The sequence below is a fragment of the Lissotriton helveticus genome, chromosome 8 (genome assembly GCF_964261635.1).
Source record: "Lissotriton helveticus chromosome 8, aLisHel1.1, whole genome shotgun sequence".
NCBI lineage: Eukaryota > Metazoa > Chordata > Amphibia > Caudata > Salamandridae > Lissotriton > Lissotriton helveticus.
Window position 1 is genome coordinate 459,355,924 of NC_136069.1, and position 15,655 is coordinate 459,371,578.

The 15,655-nt window shown below is 42.2% G+C and overlaps 2 protein-coding genes across 2 annotated transcripts in view; one reads left to right on the top strand and one right to left on the bottom strand.

The window, feature by feature from the left end:
• Window positions 1-983: 983 nt before the first annotated feature.
• Window positions 984-15,655, bottom strand: part of SUCLA2 (succinate-CoA ligase ADP-forming subunit beta) — a 498,521-nt gene continuing 483,849 nt past the window's right edge. The window contains exon 11 of the mRNA XM_078657329.1: window positions 984-2,292. Within this exon, the coding sequence (XP_078513455.1) occupies window positions 2,218-2,292 (75 nt within the window). The 3' untranslated portion in view covers window positions 984-2,217. The remainder of the gene's footprint in view (window positions 2,293-15,655) is intronic.
• RNF126 (ring finger protein 126) lies at window positions 13,440-14,856 on the top strand. The gene has a single exon (XM_078656027.1). The coding sequence runs from the start codon at window positions 13,445-13,447 to the stop codon at window positions 14,384-14,386; it is 942 nt and encodes a 313-aa protein (XP_078512153.1). The 5' UTR covers window positions 13,440-13,444; the 3' UTR covers window positions 14,387-14,856.

Below are 15,655 nucleotides of genomic sequence, written 5' to 3' on the forward strand. Positions count from 1 at the left end.
TCAGACAAGCAAGACTTTTCAGACTAGATCTTCTAAGGACTCAAAATGTACACATGGCCAAGACCATTCTAGAGGAGGGAGAGGTGGGAGGAGAAATAGGGCTTAAGGCTTCAAGGATGGATGGGAGATGAAGGCTTCTGTGAACAGGGTTGTTTTTAAGTCTTTGTCCACAGTTGCCAGTTGGATAGATTTTTTTTTTGGACTTTCAGCGTTCCAACAGAACATTCACTTCACTATTTTCATGCTGCACTTTAGAGTGCAGTTCAGGACAAGTGACTCAAGACACTGTGGGAATTGGCTCATCCCCTATTTGAAGGCTGCAGAGAATCTTAAATTACAGCACCCTAAATCGAAGACAAATGGCTACCCGATTCCAATGCATTTCTTTAGGGGTAGGCATGCTGATTTCTTTAAACTGCGTTTTCAGCCTCTGTCGTTTATAGATCACTTTTTTGTGAAACTGAAAGCAAACAAATATAGGGACACTGAAAGAGTCTACCAGTTATACGGTAACAAGAGGGTCGGAATAGACAAATGGCAGACAATAGTGAATCTGCATACATCATATAGTGAAAAAGATAAAGAGTTCATGGTGCCTCGACAAATCGCAAGGGACCTCGGAAAGCAATTGACTGCAAACAAAATCCGGTTATTGAAGAAGAAAAAAAACCTTGCTATGTGGGTGGGTGAAAAAGAAATGTAGAGAAGGGATTCCCCTAGCAAGTAAAACTTTGTTTCTCTAGAATAAAAAACACCAAATGTTAACAAATAAGTCATTGTAGTTCAGCCAATACATATAATGTTGCACAACCAACATAATAAAGTAGACTAGTTCTAAAACAGGCACAAATATTTGATAACAAAACTGCATTTATTAGTAGAAATGTCATCAAAGCAAAACATATGCTAGAAAGAGGGCTGTTCAAATTGTATTGTATTTTGTCATTTATAATTGAAAACAAAAATTCCAACAGCAAGACCCATTTCTTAAATATGTTTCAGAACTTTTATTTTAAGTACTCCATATATATATATCTATATACACAAGGGTAACATGGGAGCAAGAGTGCGTTCAAATGAAGCAGCAGCCCTGGTGTCCTTGCCTCATACAGTACTTTAAAAAGAACCAATCGACACTAAAATGACGTTTTTCTTTACATCGCAGTAACATAAAAAAATATGAAAAAAATGCTTACATGGTATTCAACAACTTTAAATGGGTGCCTATAAAATATTAATGTGAGTGAATCTGGTGGCTTCTTGATTGAAAATATTAATTTAGCTCGGACATAAACACATAAATAAATGGGGATTTGAAAGAACTTTGGAGCCGTTTCCGGTTATGCATTAACACTATTCTTTAGAACATGCTAAGACGTTCAACCCTATGGAAACACTATTTGAATCATTATATGAAAGGCTATATAATGCCTAATAATGAATGACAACCTGTCAAGACTATGTGCTCATTTATCTTTGATGGGAACTTGCTAAATAGAGTTAATACACAGCCAGGAAGTTGAAATAACAGGACGTCCTAGTAGAATTTAGATTGTGACTCACTACCACCCCAGAATATCAATCTACTAGGATTAAACTTTACAATTCAGTCAACCTATCTTAACCTTAATTGGGAGGCGAAAGCCTTACAATAAACACAAGGGAATCGTAACAGGATTAACACAAACAGTGTCTCAACGAATTAAGAGTAAAATATGCAGGAAGTATAAAGTTCACTCATGCTGATGTTAATATTTTTTGGGAGAAACGCACCATCCAAAAATAACCATTTGTGCTCACCTAGCAATATTTTTAACAACCAAAAAAGGCCTCTAACATAAAGCAAGTTTGTGTCTATTTATTTCTAGTGAATATGTGACAGGATTTCCTCTGTTGAGAATGTGCGCATTTTCAGACATTTTTGTTTTGATATTAATGGACAAGCCTTAAGTAATACTTCTATTGTGCAGCAGAAGCGTGTGGTGTACATAAGGGGCGACGCTTGGATCAAATATTCAAACACAAGCAATACATCCCAATCCTAGTACGATTTCTGACAACTTAGCAACAAGAATATACAATTTCAACACCAGGTAGAAAGGTGTACTGCTTGCCGAGGAGGCATTTAATTAAAAAGTCAAAAGAACAAAACAAATAACAGTGTTCTGATAATATACCACATCATTAAACTTTCAACCAGCCATGCAGTTATCAAAATCAAATTGGCAACTGAAATTTCACATCCACTTGGGCTTGTTTCGCTAAGGTTACAATTTCGGAGAGTTTCACAACCTAGAGGAAACAAAAATAAACACGAATTAATACATACCCAATTTTGTCTCCAGCAAAGCAATATCATTTGGAAACTGGTGCAAATGTGAGAACGTAGCAGTCACTAAACAAACTTACTAAGGCGTATTTGCATTCAACAACATTGTCTGGGGTCGTTTTTTTTTTTAAAGGTTGACTTCAGAGAAAAGACACCACACACACACCTGTTAATTATTGCATGTTAATTATGGATGTTTGACGGATCCACGCAAACCTTTACAATGCGTCCATTACCACACATATGCCTGTACAACGAAAATGTAAGTATTTTGCAGGTATATATATATATATATATATATATATATATATACACACATACACACTATGCTTAGATAATTTTAAGCAATAATTGGGACATAAATATGCCGTGCCTCAATGTAGAAGAAAAAAACATTGCATTTTGGGGCTTGTAGTCATACACAAGCCATGTGACCACTGGGACTACTAATGAATACAACACTCACCTGTGACCAAGGCCTAACAGCTGAAATGAGTAAGGATTGGGTGTTTTATCTCCGCTTTCCATAACGAATACAAGTCAAGCTGGTCTTTCAGTCGGTGTTGGGCTCTTTTCTGTGCTGGGGGGAAGTACTGTGTTACCAGGATCTCCATTCCTGGCCCCAGAGCTCGCCCTGCAGGACCGGGGACCCCCAGTAAAATGGAGATGATATATATATATATATATATATATGCACCCGGAACCGAACACAGGAACACTCGTCCTGTCGGCGTCTTTTCCCCGCACTACGGGGATTATACCCTTTAGAAGTCTCTACACTGCCCGTGCCTCATAACGTGGACAAGGACACAATCCCGAGCAATTTATCGTGAAACATCTAAACTAAGCAACACTTCTGATCGAAGCATCTCCACACACTCGCTGGAGAGTACTACTTCGGAACCACGAACTACGAAAACTCGTAAGGACTCAACCCGGTCTCGAGCGGAGCCGGGTCGGAATTATCACCGGCACTGCGACCTGTGGTTCTACATTCATTACCTACAGCCCTGAGGAGTCGCGGAAATAGTGTTTTTTCGTGCGACGAAACACGTGTCGGCTGGCTATGCATGAACAATAAAAGAGGAGCCGAAATACTGGTGGTCCCCTTCTTCGTCCATGAAAATTTGAACTTTTATGTCCATTGAGACATCTCTTGTGCTTGTACTTTTTGTATTTAGTGTGCAGCAGATTTTGTTTACATTGTATACGGTGTGTCTCCACACACACTTCTGAGAGGTTATAGGGATTTGCCCCTCACCTGCATGCACCTAATATCTAATACCATACCTCCTGCGCATTATCCGTGAGCAGTGCGCCCAGTATTTCCCTCAGCCTAAAAAACCATGTTCGCAATTGTTGAAAAATATATATATATATTACCTACTGGCGACTGCCAGTAGGTAGTTATAGTTAGGACCTATTTTCCATAGGAAATCCGCAACATTCTATTTGCAATAACTTTGGCGCAGGTTGACTAATCTTCGCAAAATTTTCAAAACTTGTGGGGCGCTCCAGTCGGCTCCTATCCTTAATGTTTGGGGGTGATTCGTCGAGCAGGGGCCGAGAAAAAAGGGGGCCCCAAAACATGTTTTCCCCATGCAATTCCCCATAGGAACCTTTAGTCACAGCTACAGCCCGAACTGCTGAACGGAATTACACCAAATTTGGCAAAGAGGTAGTCCTTGGTTCAGACTCGTGCCTTTTTGTTAAATGGTGTAAATCTGTTCAGCAGTTTTTTAGATATTAAAGGAAATATATATATATATATATCTGGGTGGAGCCTAACGACATCTCATCGTGAGATCTGATTGGCTGTCAGCACTTCATCTAAGAAGTGTTGGCAGCCATCTTGGGACCAATATACATGATAGCACCTCATTAAACAGCATGGCAGTTAATAGAAGGTTTTAAGACTTTAGTTACATTGTAAATCATTTATAATAATAAATTTTCTTTATTCGGCTTTTCACAAAGGAAAACGATAAAAGAAACATTAAAAAATACAATTTACATATTTGCACAAAAGTACAAATTACAAAGATAGGTTCCAAAGAAATTCGTACAAAAACAATTTTTTAAATTTTAAAACATTTCAGTTCATCAAATTAGTTCCAAAGTGCTTATTACAGGTTTTTCCTATGCGTCATAATACATTTGAGGAAATTGAGGACAATGTAACAAATGGATTCAGATTCCAGCATTTGGAGGCGAAGGAATGCAGGCCGACATAGTCTAAGGCCCCAACGCTTCAGAGTTGGTAATAGCCAGATTTTCCTGTGTGGATGGTGGAATGTACAAAACATGATCACATGCATATTAGACTGGCTAGATTCCCCGTCACAGGGACATGAGGGAAGGTTAGAGTCCCATCTGTTATTCGCGGGGAAAGCAACCAGTCTAAAAAAGGTATCCAATCTGAATCTTGTCATCAACATTCTCTCATATGTTGTGACCTGCAGGGTTAAGTACGGTTGAATGCCGTGAGTTGTCTGAACCAGGTTCATGTGAAGAACCGAAGGCTTTGACGACTCGGAGATCAATCTCAAAGTCTCTAAATGACAGAGAGCTTGTTGCTTTAGAACTCTCTTCGGGAGATCAACTATGGACTCTGGTTGGAGATAATATTTCTCAAGGCCAAGATCTTTAAAAAAGTTTCTGATGTAACAAAGCCACTTTACTTTTGGGGACTGGTCAAGAGCCATTGTATCAGCTACGATTGACTGTCAGTGCATTTTTGTCAGAAGTCCAAATGCGCCGCCACAGCATCAATGGTTGAATCTTGAGCAAGTCCTCTAGATAAGGAATTCCTAGTCCCAAATGAGAGGCGTAGGTTGAAGTGCCTCTCGGGGTGGCTAAAAGAAATCTTAAAAAAGCGTTTTCTGCTACCTGGAGAGCACTGGTGTCCGTGTGTCCCCAGACACCCGCTCCATACAGGGCGATGGCCTGGCACTTGGCACTATAGATTTTCAATAGCTCTACTGGTGCCCTCCTCCCCAATCTCTGAGAGAAGCTCATCAGGGCCGCCAAAGATCTAAACGAATGGCATCTTGCCTCAACTGCTGGCTTCCATGTCAGTCTTTCATCTATCATGATTCCGAGGTATGGGTACTGGGCAGTTACCCCGAGTTTTTGGTTATCGAGGTATATGTCTTTCACCCCTTTTTTCCTAGTACTTTTTTGACGTTCACTTGTAGGTCCAGACCGCCCATGAAAGTCGTGTATCTATTCAGAGAATTCTGAAGTTCGCGCGGCGTGCGCGCGAGAATGACAGCATCATCCGCATAGAGCAGAGCGGGAATCAGGTGCTGTTTTACACGTGGTAGGTCCTGGGCCCCCCTCAACTTCTCTGGCTCCAGGCGGTTGGTGTACAATGAGAAGAGAAAGGGGGCCAGGACGCACCCTTGCCTGACTCCACGCTCTACTCCAAAAGATGCTGTCAGCTCTCCGTTCAGACCAAAGCGCACTCTTGCCGAGGCTCTAGAATAGAGTTCACTCAGAAAGTCTAAAAGGGGGGAATCCACTCCCATTTGGCTTAAGACCGTCCACAGCTTTGAATGCGAAACGCAGTCAAAGGCTGCGGACAGGTCTACGTAAACCATATAGACCATATTCTTCTTTGCCTGTATGTATTTACGCATTATCAAACTAAGGTTAAGGGCCTGCTCTACCGTTCCGAACCCCTCTCGAAAACCAAACTGGAGGTCGGAAATAATGCCTCTCTCCTCACCCCAATGCTGAAGTCGCTCAAGGATTACTCTCCCGACGACCTTGCCAAGCGAGTCCAGCAATGATATGGGGCGCTAGCATTTCACATCCTGGCGATCCCCCTTTTTAAAAATGGGGACCATAATGGACTTAGTCCAGGAATTTAGCACTCCCACGTTTGCGGCAGCTGTACACACTCTGGTAAGAATAGGGGCCCAGAGGTCCAAGTTATGTTTAAATAGGTCCACTGGGACCCCGTCTGGACCTGGGGTTTTCCCAGTCTTACTTAGTTCCAGGGCCACTAGTAAGTCGGGTATGTCAAAAAGCAGCGGAATTGGGTATTGTACTTTTGGGAGTATGTTAGCGGTTCCACCTATGGTTGGATTTTTAAAAAAAATATTAGTGAAGTGGGCCACCCATGTTTCTTCGTCTATGGCCACTTCGATCTTAGGGCTATTATTGTTGGTAAAATAGGGAGATCTAACAGTTCGCCAAAAGGCCTCGCTATTTTTTGAAACAGCGCTCGTGTGCAAGTCTTCCCAGAGTTTCTGTTTCAGTTCTTGGGTTCTTAGCTTGCGTTCCCTAGTGTATTGTCGCCTAAGGAGCTGGATCTGCCCCGCATCTCTGGGTTTATTATGTAGGGCGAGTTTTAATTTGGAAAGGGCTGTAGTGCAGCTGTGATTGAACCACCCCTTATTAACAGAGTTCTTGGGTATTGATTTTGCAGTGAGTAGTCCCTTAATTTTCTCTAGGATTTGTCTAAAATTATTTAGGACTTCTTCGTGGTTTACCGAAATATCCAAGCATTTAATTATGTTCGGATAAGCCACGTCAACCAGTTTTTTTGTCATTTCGTTAGGATTCGTTTTTTCCCATTTTATTGTGTAGCCATTCTGTTTCCCTAGCTCTATCTTATTCTGAGCAAGCGTTTTTGCTACTGCTATATTTTGGGGCTTATACTCGGTTAAGTAGAGGTCTATCCTTAGCGCAGAATGGTCACTCAGTGAGTTGGCAATGACCTGGAAAGCTTTAGCTATATCTAGCAATCCAGGAGACAAGAAGATGTAATCGACTGTCGATTGGTGGCCTCTGCCCACATAGGTAGGATGGAGGGAGTTTTGATCCAGACTTGGACGATTTGCTATCACAAGATCCAAGTCAGAGAGCAGATTGTTCATAGCGTTCCCCAACTTGGTGTGTACAAAATGGATTAATGGGACCTCGAATTCATCCACTATCCCGCAACAGTGTGATTTCGCCTGTGGGCATGGATGGAGGTTGAAATCCCCTCCCCATAGAAGATGAGTAGCCCTGTGTCCATCCTTCAGCTGATAGAGTAGAGATAATCTCTCCTGAACATTACGCAAAAGGAACAAAAATTGGTCTTCCTCTAAGTTGTTATAAGAGTTGACCAAAAGAATGGACTCCTTGTTCGCAAAGAAAAGAGAGAGAATTTGGTAATTTGGATCAGAATAGACAATGGACACTTTTAAATGGTTCAGAGTGTTTGCGATGTATGTTATTAGCCCTCCTTTAGACCTGCCTATTGAGCTACGCACGGCTGGGATGAAATAGGTTTTGTAGCCCATGAGATGAAGCTCCGTTATGGACTATGTCTCTTGGAGACAGATTATTTTATATGGTTCCAAAAAAATCAGGGCCGTCCCATCCTCGATCTTTGGGCGTAAGCCCGCCACGTTCCAAAAGAGGGTGGGTATGGGCAATGTATCAGCTTTTAAAGCTGCGGCTTCAATAGTTACCGGGGGAGTTCTTAATTTAGGGGACTATTGGGGTGAATTAGAGTTAATAGATTCAGTTACCGTTGATGGTCAATCGACCATTTCAAGTCCGCTAAATCTATTACTTAACGGGATATTATACCAAGGGTCCGAGCAGGGCGGTTCTCTGTGTACCGGCCTCTGGGTATATGGACCCCATTCCTCCCAACCTCCTCCCTGGTGACGTGATCCCACTAAATGCCAGGAATTATCGTTCTCGCGATAACGGGGGCCCCCATATTGTCTAATGTTAGAAACGTCGGCCTCACGGGGGGGTGGTGCAGCCCAGGAAGAGTCGTAATCATATGAAAAGCCATTGGGTTGTCTGATAGGGTAGAAAAAAGAGAGTGGTTTAGTACCCATACCTCCATTTGCATTCGTGTGGTCCCAGGAGCAGATATAGTCTGCTACGCGGGAGTCTTCAAAAGTAATCACGATGCAATCCCCTGGTATCGTTTTTCTGCTTTACCCACCCATGGTGTCCTACGTACTGTCAAGATCCTTCCATGCCAAGTTGGCGGCATGGGGCGGTTGGTATGTAGCCAGTGTTGTACCTTGTTTTTCAAGGACCACCTAGGTTCCGTGTTGTGGTCCGCTAGCTCAGGGACACCAGTCATCACCACTACATAAGGTGATGCATCCGGTGGCAAATCAACAGGAAATCTGACCTCCCCAGGTCCTCTAGCAACATTTCGATTAGCTATTGGAGCCGGTGGATTGGGGGCCAGAGTTTGAATCACCGGGGTTTTAGATGTTACTTTATTCGTTGCCACTGTCTTCAATGCAGGTGTTGTAGTAGACGGGACATTTCCCTGTAGGGGGGTAGTGGCTGCATTGGTAGTTGGTTTCAATGTGCTCTTAGTATTTGTTGGTATGGGTGTTACAGCCCGGATACAATCTTTTGGGTGATTGCAGGTTTCGAGAGGGTGTTTGCAGACCTCAGGGAAGGTTGTTTCCTCCCTTTTTTCGGCCCCTATCGATTGGTTATGTGATGGGAGGTTAACAAGCTTGGATATCTGCTGCTCCAGCTGCTCTAACTTTTGTTCTACTGGTTGCAGAAATAGTTTAAAAAGGTCAGCGATCTTGTTTAGCAACTGTGAGTTATTACTACCTATTGATCCCTCGCTAGTAGCTAGTAAGGTAGGTGAGTCCAAAATGATGGGAGTAGAAATTTCGTGAACGTGATGGATCAGCGCGGGAACTACAAGCTGTTCTACTCTCGGAGATGGATTCTGTGGAGATGGATTCTGTAGGATACTAGAAGTATGATCCTTCGCAACAAGGATAGGGTTTTTCAAATCATTCTTTCTTTTACTTATTGCGCCCTCCCTTCTCCCCCTTGCTTGAATTCTTTCCTGAGAAGTCGTTTGTGGAAGGCTTTGAGGTAATAGGTCAGGTGTTCTTTCGAGATCTGAGCTTATCTGTGAGTCTGAAAGCTGGGAAGCCGACAAATCCACATTATTAGGGAGACTGCGTCTGCCTTCACAAAGCACCCTCGGCCCTTCATTATTAATATCAGGTGCAGGAGTTCTAGCTTCTGCCAAATTACCCATTGAGGATCTTTTGGCAAATGCTAAATCCAAGGAAACCCTTTCCTCCATCAGTGATATACTTTGGTCTATGAATGAATTAGCCTTTGTAATAAAATCATCCATAGGGCCTAACAATTTTCCCACGCTGCCCGGGGCCTTAGTTTTGTTTCCTCTAGTCAACACCATGTTTACCTTAAAGGTAACAGATAGGGAAAAAAGAATAAAGATAAAAGGGGGTGGCCCAGTCCAGTCTCTCCAGTCCTCGATAAATCATTTGTTGATGGTACCATACTCATTTTGGGAATTGTGGTGTGTTCGAAGGTGATTTTACCATGTGAAAAAGCCTCTGCTGGGATATCATAAATCATGTTTGAGAGAAAACTATTTTCTCATGCTTTTCCCAGAGAGGTTTGGAAGGTGATCTATAAGCTAAACTGAGAGCATATTTTCTGTAAATTCACATTATCTTTCTCAGTCATGTGAGAATGAAGTCTGACATTCTCAGTAAAACATGTACATCCAACAAGGGCAGAGACTGTCAGTTGATTCCTTTGTGTTCTACTGTAGCATCCCAGAGTGTTCTAAAGAACAGCTAGAGTGCTAACAGCCTTACTTATAACAAAAGTATAGCACACCTGAATTCATCTTGATTGGAATAAAGTGGTAACTCTTAAAACATTTCATTTAAAAAGGAACAAATTAAGGGGGTTCATTTTGCCATTGAAAGTATGATTAGTGCTGCAGAAAGAACAATTATGGCACATTTTGAGTGACTTCTCAAATCCTCTTCTATTTCATTAAAAACAATTCTGACATGCAGACTGAAACATGTACTTTCAATACCAGCAGCAAACTTCCCTGGAGAGCAGTAGCTTTACTACAGTGATCTAATGAGCAACTACAGTGCTAACATGTGTGGTGTGGCTCACTGGTTAGAGGCGGCAGACCCGGGAGCAGAGGACGGCCCGGGACCAGGGTTCAATCCCCGACGCGGCAGGGTCTTGGACCAGGGTCAACGGACTCGATAATTCTCGCCTTGGTGCCTACTCTAACTAGGGATCACACTCGGCAACTCTGGGCATTAGCTTGCCTCATCTCCACAACGGCTCCCACATACGCCGGGGATGCCTGGTTTCACCTTGGAGATAACCAGTAGGGACCATCTCACAGGGAAAGCCAGGACGGGTTCCCCAGCGGTCTACAGCGCAGAGATACTCCTTCGGGAGTCGACTCTAGCACTTTAGAAACCCACAAACAAACATTCAGAATGTATGGCAAATGTGTGACATCTGAATGCCTTCTTGATGGAATCATAGTAAAAAAAACTGAAAGTATTTCCTACTGGGGAGACTTTAGTAAATGAGGAAATTAGGAAACTTCAAAACAAATAAGTCTCCCAAGATGGCCACCAGAGACAAAAGAGACCAAATGTAGCACACATATCACCCTGATGTAGCCCAAGTATAGCCCAATGACAGAATGTCCCAGAGTGTTCTAAAGAACAACTAGAGCGCCAACAGTCTTACTTATGACAAAAGTATGGAACACCTGAAGCCATCTTGATTGGAATAAAATGGTAACACTTAAAACATTTAATTTCCAAAGGAACAAAATGGGGGGCTTCACGTTGTCATAGAAATTATGATTGGTGCTGCAGAAAGAAAAATTAGGGCACATTTTGACTTCTCAAATCCTCTTCTATTTCATTAAAAAATTCTAACATGCAGACTGAAACATGCACTTTGAATACCAGCAGCAGACTTCCCAGGCGAGCAGTAGCTTTACTATAGTGATCTAATGAGCAACTAGAGTGCTAACATTCTGAATTTATGGCAAATGTGTGACACATCTGAATGCCTTCTTGATGGAACCAAAGTAAAAAAACTGAAAGCATTTCCTACTGAGGAGACTGTAGTAAATGAGTAAATTAGGAAACTTCATAACAAAAGTCTCCCAGACGTGGGTCCCGTGCTCACCATGCCACTGGAGTCAAGCATTGTGTACTGTAATGTGCATGTGTTGCGAATGCCAGGGAACAGGAGTCGTGGACTGGTCGCATACCAATCACGCACATCACTTAATATTAAATGTATATGATGTAACTGAAAAACACGCAGTCGTCGCACACCGTACGCGGATCCTTCACAACTTTTCTAGAATGGCTGCTAGAATCCGCACACCCACCGTGATGTGTAAGCTTTGGGTGCTAGACTCAGAAAAAAAATGTGGATTTTTTTTATTTTTTATGAATATAATATAAGTATATTAAAACAAAAATATAAAAAAACAATTAAACAATATTTCGGTTTGATTTTTGGGGATTTTTTTTTGCAATTTTCAGAAAAATATGTTATTTAATAAATATTTTTTTTATAAACAGTTAAAAAACTGTAGAAAATCAGTACAAAAAAATAGGTATACCTACTATTACACTTAAAAATTAGCATTTAAAAAAACCTTTGAAATTCACTGAAAAAACCATAGGTTTCAGAGACGTTACAGTTAGAAATCAGCATTTAAAAAAACCTGAGAAATTCACAGAAAAAAACATAGGTTTCAGGGGTGTTATAGTTAGCTGGACATTTCACTCGTACAAAACCATAGAAATTACTCTGTTATAGTTAGTTCGGCTAACTATAACTCGAACACCCGCAATGCACTGCTGATGATGTCACATATTACATCATTCATGACATGGTCAGTGACATCACTGATGACATCTTAAATGACATCACTGATGACATCATCCACGTGACAATCTGCTACACCTCATCATACACTAGTATAACCCTTCATCACTCACTGTAAAATACAGAGTACCATATTTGAAACCATTGACACACCAATACCAGTTACTACATACCCACTCACTGATTCCTAAGTCTACACACATAACTACCCACTCAACAACAGAATCACGTATACATGCAGTCACTAATTAATAGAACACTATCAAATGCACTTATATACATATATAGACATTGACACATCAGCAGTCATCTTAGTCAGTTATGCCGTCATCCTACTCACTCATGAAAAAAATGTATCACTCACATTTACTCACTTACACAATTATACACACAACACCTCATTTATTCAAACACATAGTAACTCATAGTTAATATGTTAAAAAATCACCATTACAATTATACACTCATTCATATAGTTACTCTCACAATCACTGACTGTTACATATACCTATTTATATACACCAACTCTCACATTCAATGCCTTTTATTTTTTTACTTTGTTGAAGATGTACAACTAAAACATATATTCGCTCACCAACACACAAATAAATACAATCAGTCACCCAAACAATTTTTTCCACATGCACTCTTGAACCTATACACCTAGTCAATCAACCATTCACACATCTATGCATAGAGTTACACACACCCCATCCAACCACACACAAACTCAGTGTCCCATACAAATACTCACCCAACTAATCAATAACGAATATACACACTCATGTAGTTAGTGACCAACTGGTGCAGCATGTTAAACTACAGAGACAGTGATGCACACATTCACATAGTTTAGTTACTAATCCATGTATTAAGTGAGACACTTTTAATTACTCACTTAAACAGACAGTCAGACAGCTACTAAATCCTCCATTCAGTCCGTAATATATCCACTCAATCTTCAATACAGATTGGTATGTATATAATACATATTTAAATTTCAAACTAAACCACATTCACTGGATGATGTCATCAGTGATGTCACTGACCATGTCATGAATGATGTAATATGTGACATCATCAGCAGTGCATTGTGGGCAAGCGAGTTATAGTTGGCAGAACTAACTATAACGGATGAATTTCTATGGTTTTGTACGAGTGAAATGTCCAGCTAACTAGAACACCCCTGAAACCTATGGTTTTTCCTGTGAATATATATATATATATATATATATATATATATATATATATATATATATATATATATATATATATATATATATATATTGAATGTTGAAACATCTACGGGATCAGCTCTAACGCAAGAACTCTTTGAGCTTCAAGAGGAGGAATCCTCCTCAGGATCTTACAACTCAATGACACTTGGGGGTGAACCTGCTCAGGAAGATGGCGGAGGCTTCACCGCAGCCAGGGCGGTACTTCTGCCACAGCTGCGCGGCGGAGATCAGCCCCCGGCTACCGGAGTATATCTGCCCAGCCTGCGAGTCCGGTTTTATTGAAGAGCTTCCAGAAGAGACAAGAAATGCAGAAAATGGCTCCAGCTCATCGGCCCCAGGCAGTGACCAGAATCGACACCCATTTGAGAATTTGGACCAGCACATGTTCAGTTTGCCACAGGGCTACAGACAAATTGCCTTTGGCATATTTGACGACACCTTTGAATTTCCTGGTTTTGGGTCCAGCTCGAATCCTGAGGACAACCGGGATGCTGAGAACCGAAGAGAGCGAGAGCACCAATCTCGCCAGCGGTATGGTGCCAGGCAGCCGCGGGCACGTCTTACAGCACGCCGTACACCAGGTCGACAAGAGGGTGTCCCCACTCTAGAAGGGATCATTCAGCAATTGGTGAATGGAATCATTGCACCGACGGCCATGCCAAACCTCGGAATGGGACCTTGGGGGGTCTTGCATTCGAATCCGATGGACTACGCCTGGGGTGCCAATGGCTTGGATGCCATCATTACACAGCTGCTAAATCAGTTTGAGAACACTGGACCCCCACCAGCGGACAAGGACAAAATCCAGGCTCTTCCCACTGTACAGATTACAAGGGAGCACGTAGATTCTGTGTTGGAGTGCCCGGTTTGCAAAGAGGATTATAACGAGGGAGAAACTGTAAGGCAGTTGCCTTGCAATCACCTATTCCACAACGACTGTATAGTGCCCTGGCTGGAACAGCATGACACGTGTCCTGTGTGTCGAAAAAGTTTAACTGGACAGAACACAGCCACAAACCCCCCTGGACTGACTGGGATGAATTTCTCCTCATCGTCGTCATCTTCGTCTTCCAACTCTCCCAGTAACGAGAACTCTACCAGCAACTCATGAAGCTGAAAAAACTTTGCCTCCTCCCCTCTCCCACCTCTTCCCTTCCTCATTCCCTTTTGTCCTCTCCTCCATTCCTGTGCGCGTCCTCCGGTTTTCTGGAACATTTTGAGCAGCCGAGAAGTCATCGAGCTGAAACCGGAAGCAGTCATATACGCAGAATCTTTTGCAGCAGCTCCACGGCTGCCACAGGCCAAGCTCGCGTCATGTCTGCAATCTCCAGGTCCGTCTGAGATGACAATGGCTGTTTCTGAGATTTCTCCCCAACGGACTCGTGAAAACATGCCACATCAGAAGTTGGCTATATCCCCCACCCCCTTTTTAACCACAAATGCTGAGTTATCAACCGAAAAGTGAAAGACAGAACTTAAAGGAATCTGTTCATGTGGTGGTAAATTCGAGATCCTACCTCCCTTTCTTTTTTTATGCCTTGAAGTTTTTAACCTTTAAATGAAAGTGTAACCGTTGAGATGCACCCAAATGGTGTCTGGTGACTAGACACTTTGCACTGGCCGCTGAACATACAATCCCTAGGTGTTTTGTAGCCTACCTCTCCCTTCTCCTACGCCTCTATTCAAGAGTTCAGGGCTAGAGCTGGAGTTGTGACCTAAATTATTGTTGTTGCTCTGAGGACGGACGTTGCAGCCCATTGAGAGCAGCACAGAAGAATTGGAGTAATGTTGAGAGCAATGAGTCAGTGATTGGCACTGGTGGTGCCCCCTATCGATGTGTGCATGGGAGGACCTGTTTAGTTTTGGGTGCTTTACAGAATGTCTGGCCTAAAGCTGGGTCTTCCGTACCCCTGCCGCTGCACCCCATGCCACGCACCCACTCGACTCCTGACACCAGTGCAGTCCAGTTGCACATCTCGTGAGAGCCAGCACTGCCTTATGTACAACACCCTTTAAACCGAAGTCGAAATTTTGTCCACTCATGATAAAAGATAATGTGGATATATTTCATGACAAAGTGGCACTTAAACTAAAGGAGCTACAGATTAAGAATGCCCACAGAAAGAAACGCTTCAACTACAGGGACAGTGAATATCATCAATTAATCAAAAAGCTGAGTGCAAACAAAAATGTGGTGATACGTCAATCAGACAAAGGGGGCAACGTGGTCTTATGGCCACGTAAGATGTACCTAGAAGAAGCCCTGAAACAACTGAATGACAGGGACTGTTACAAACTTATTACGCCACAGGATGCTCTACAGGCGAGGAATACAATATATTCAACATTGATAGCCTGGAGGAGCAAGGGCCTCCTCACT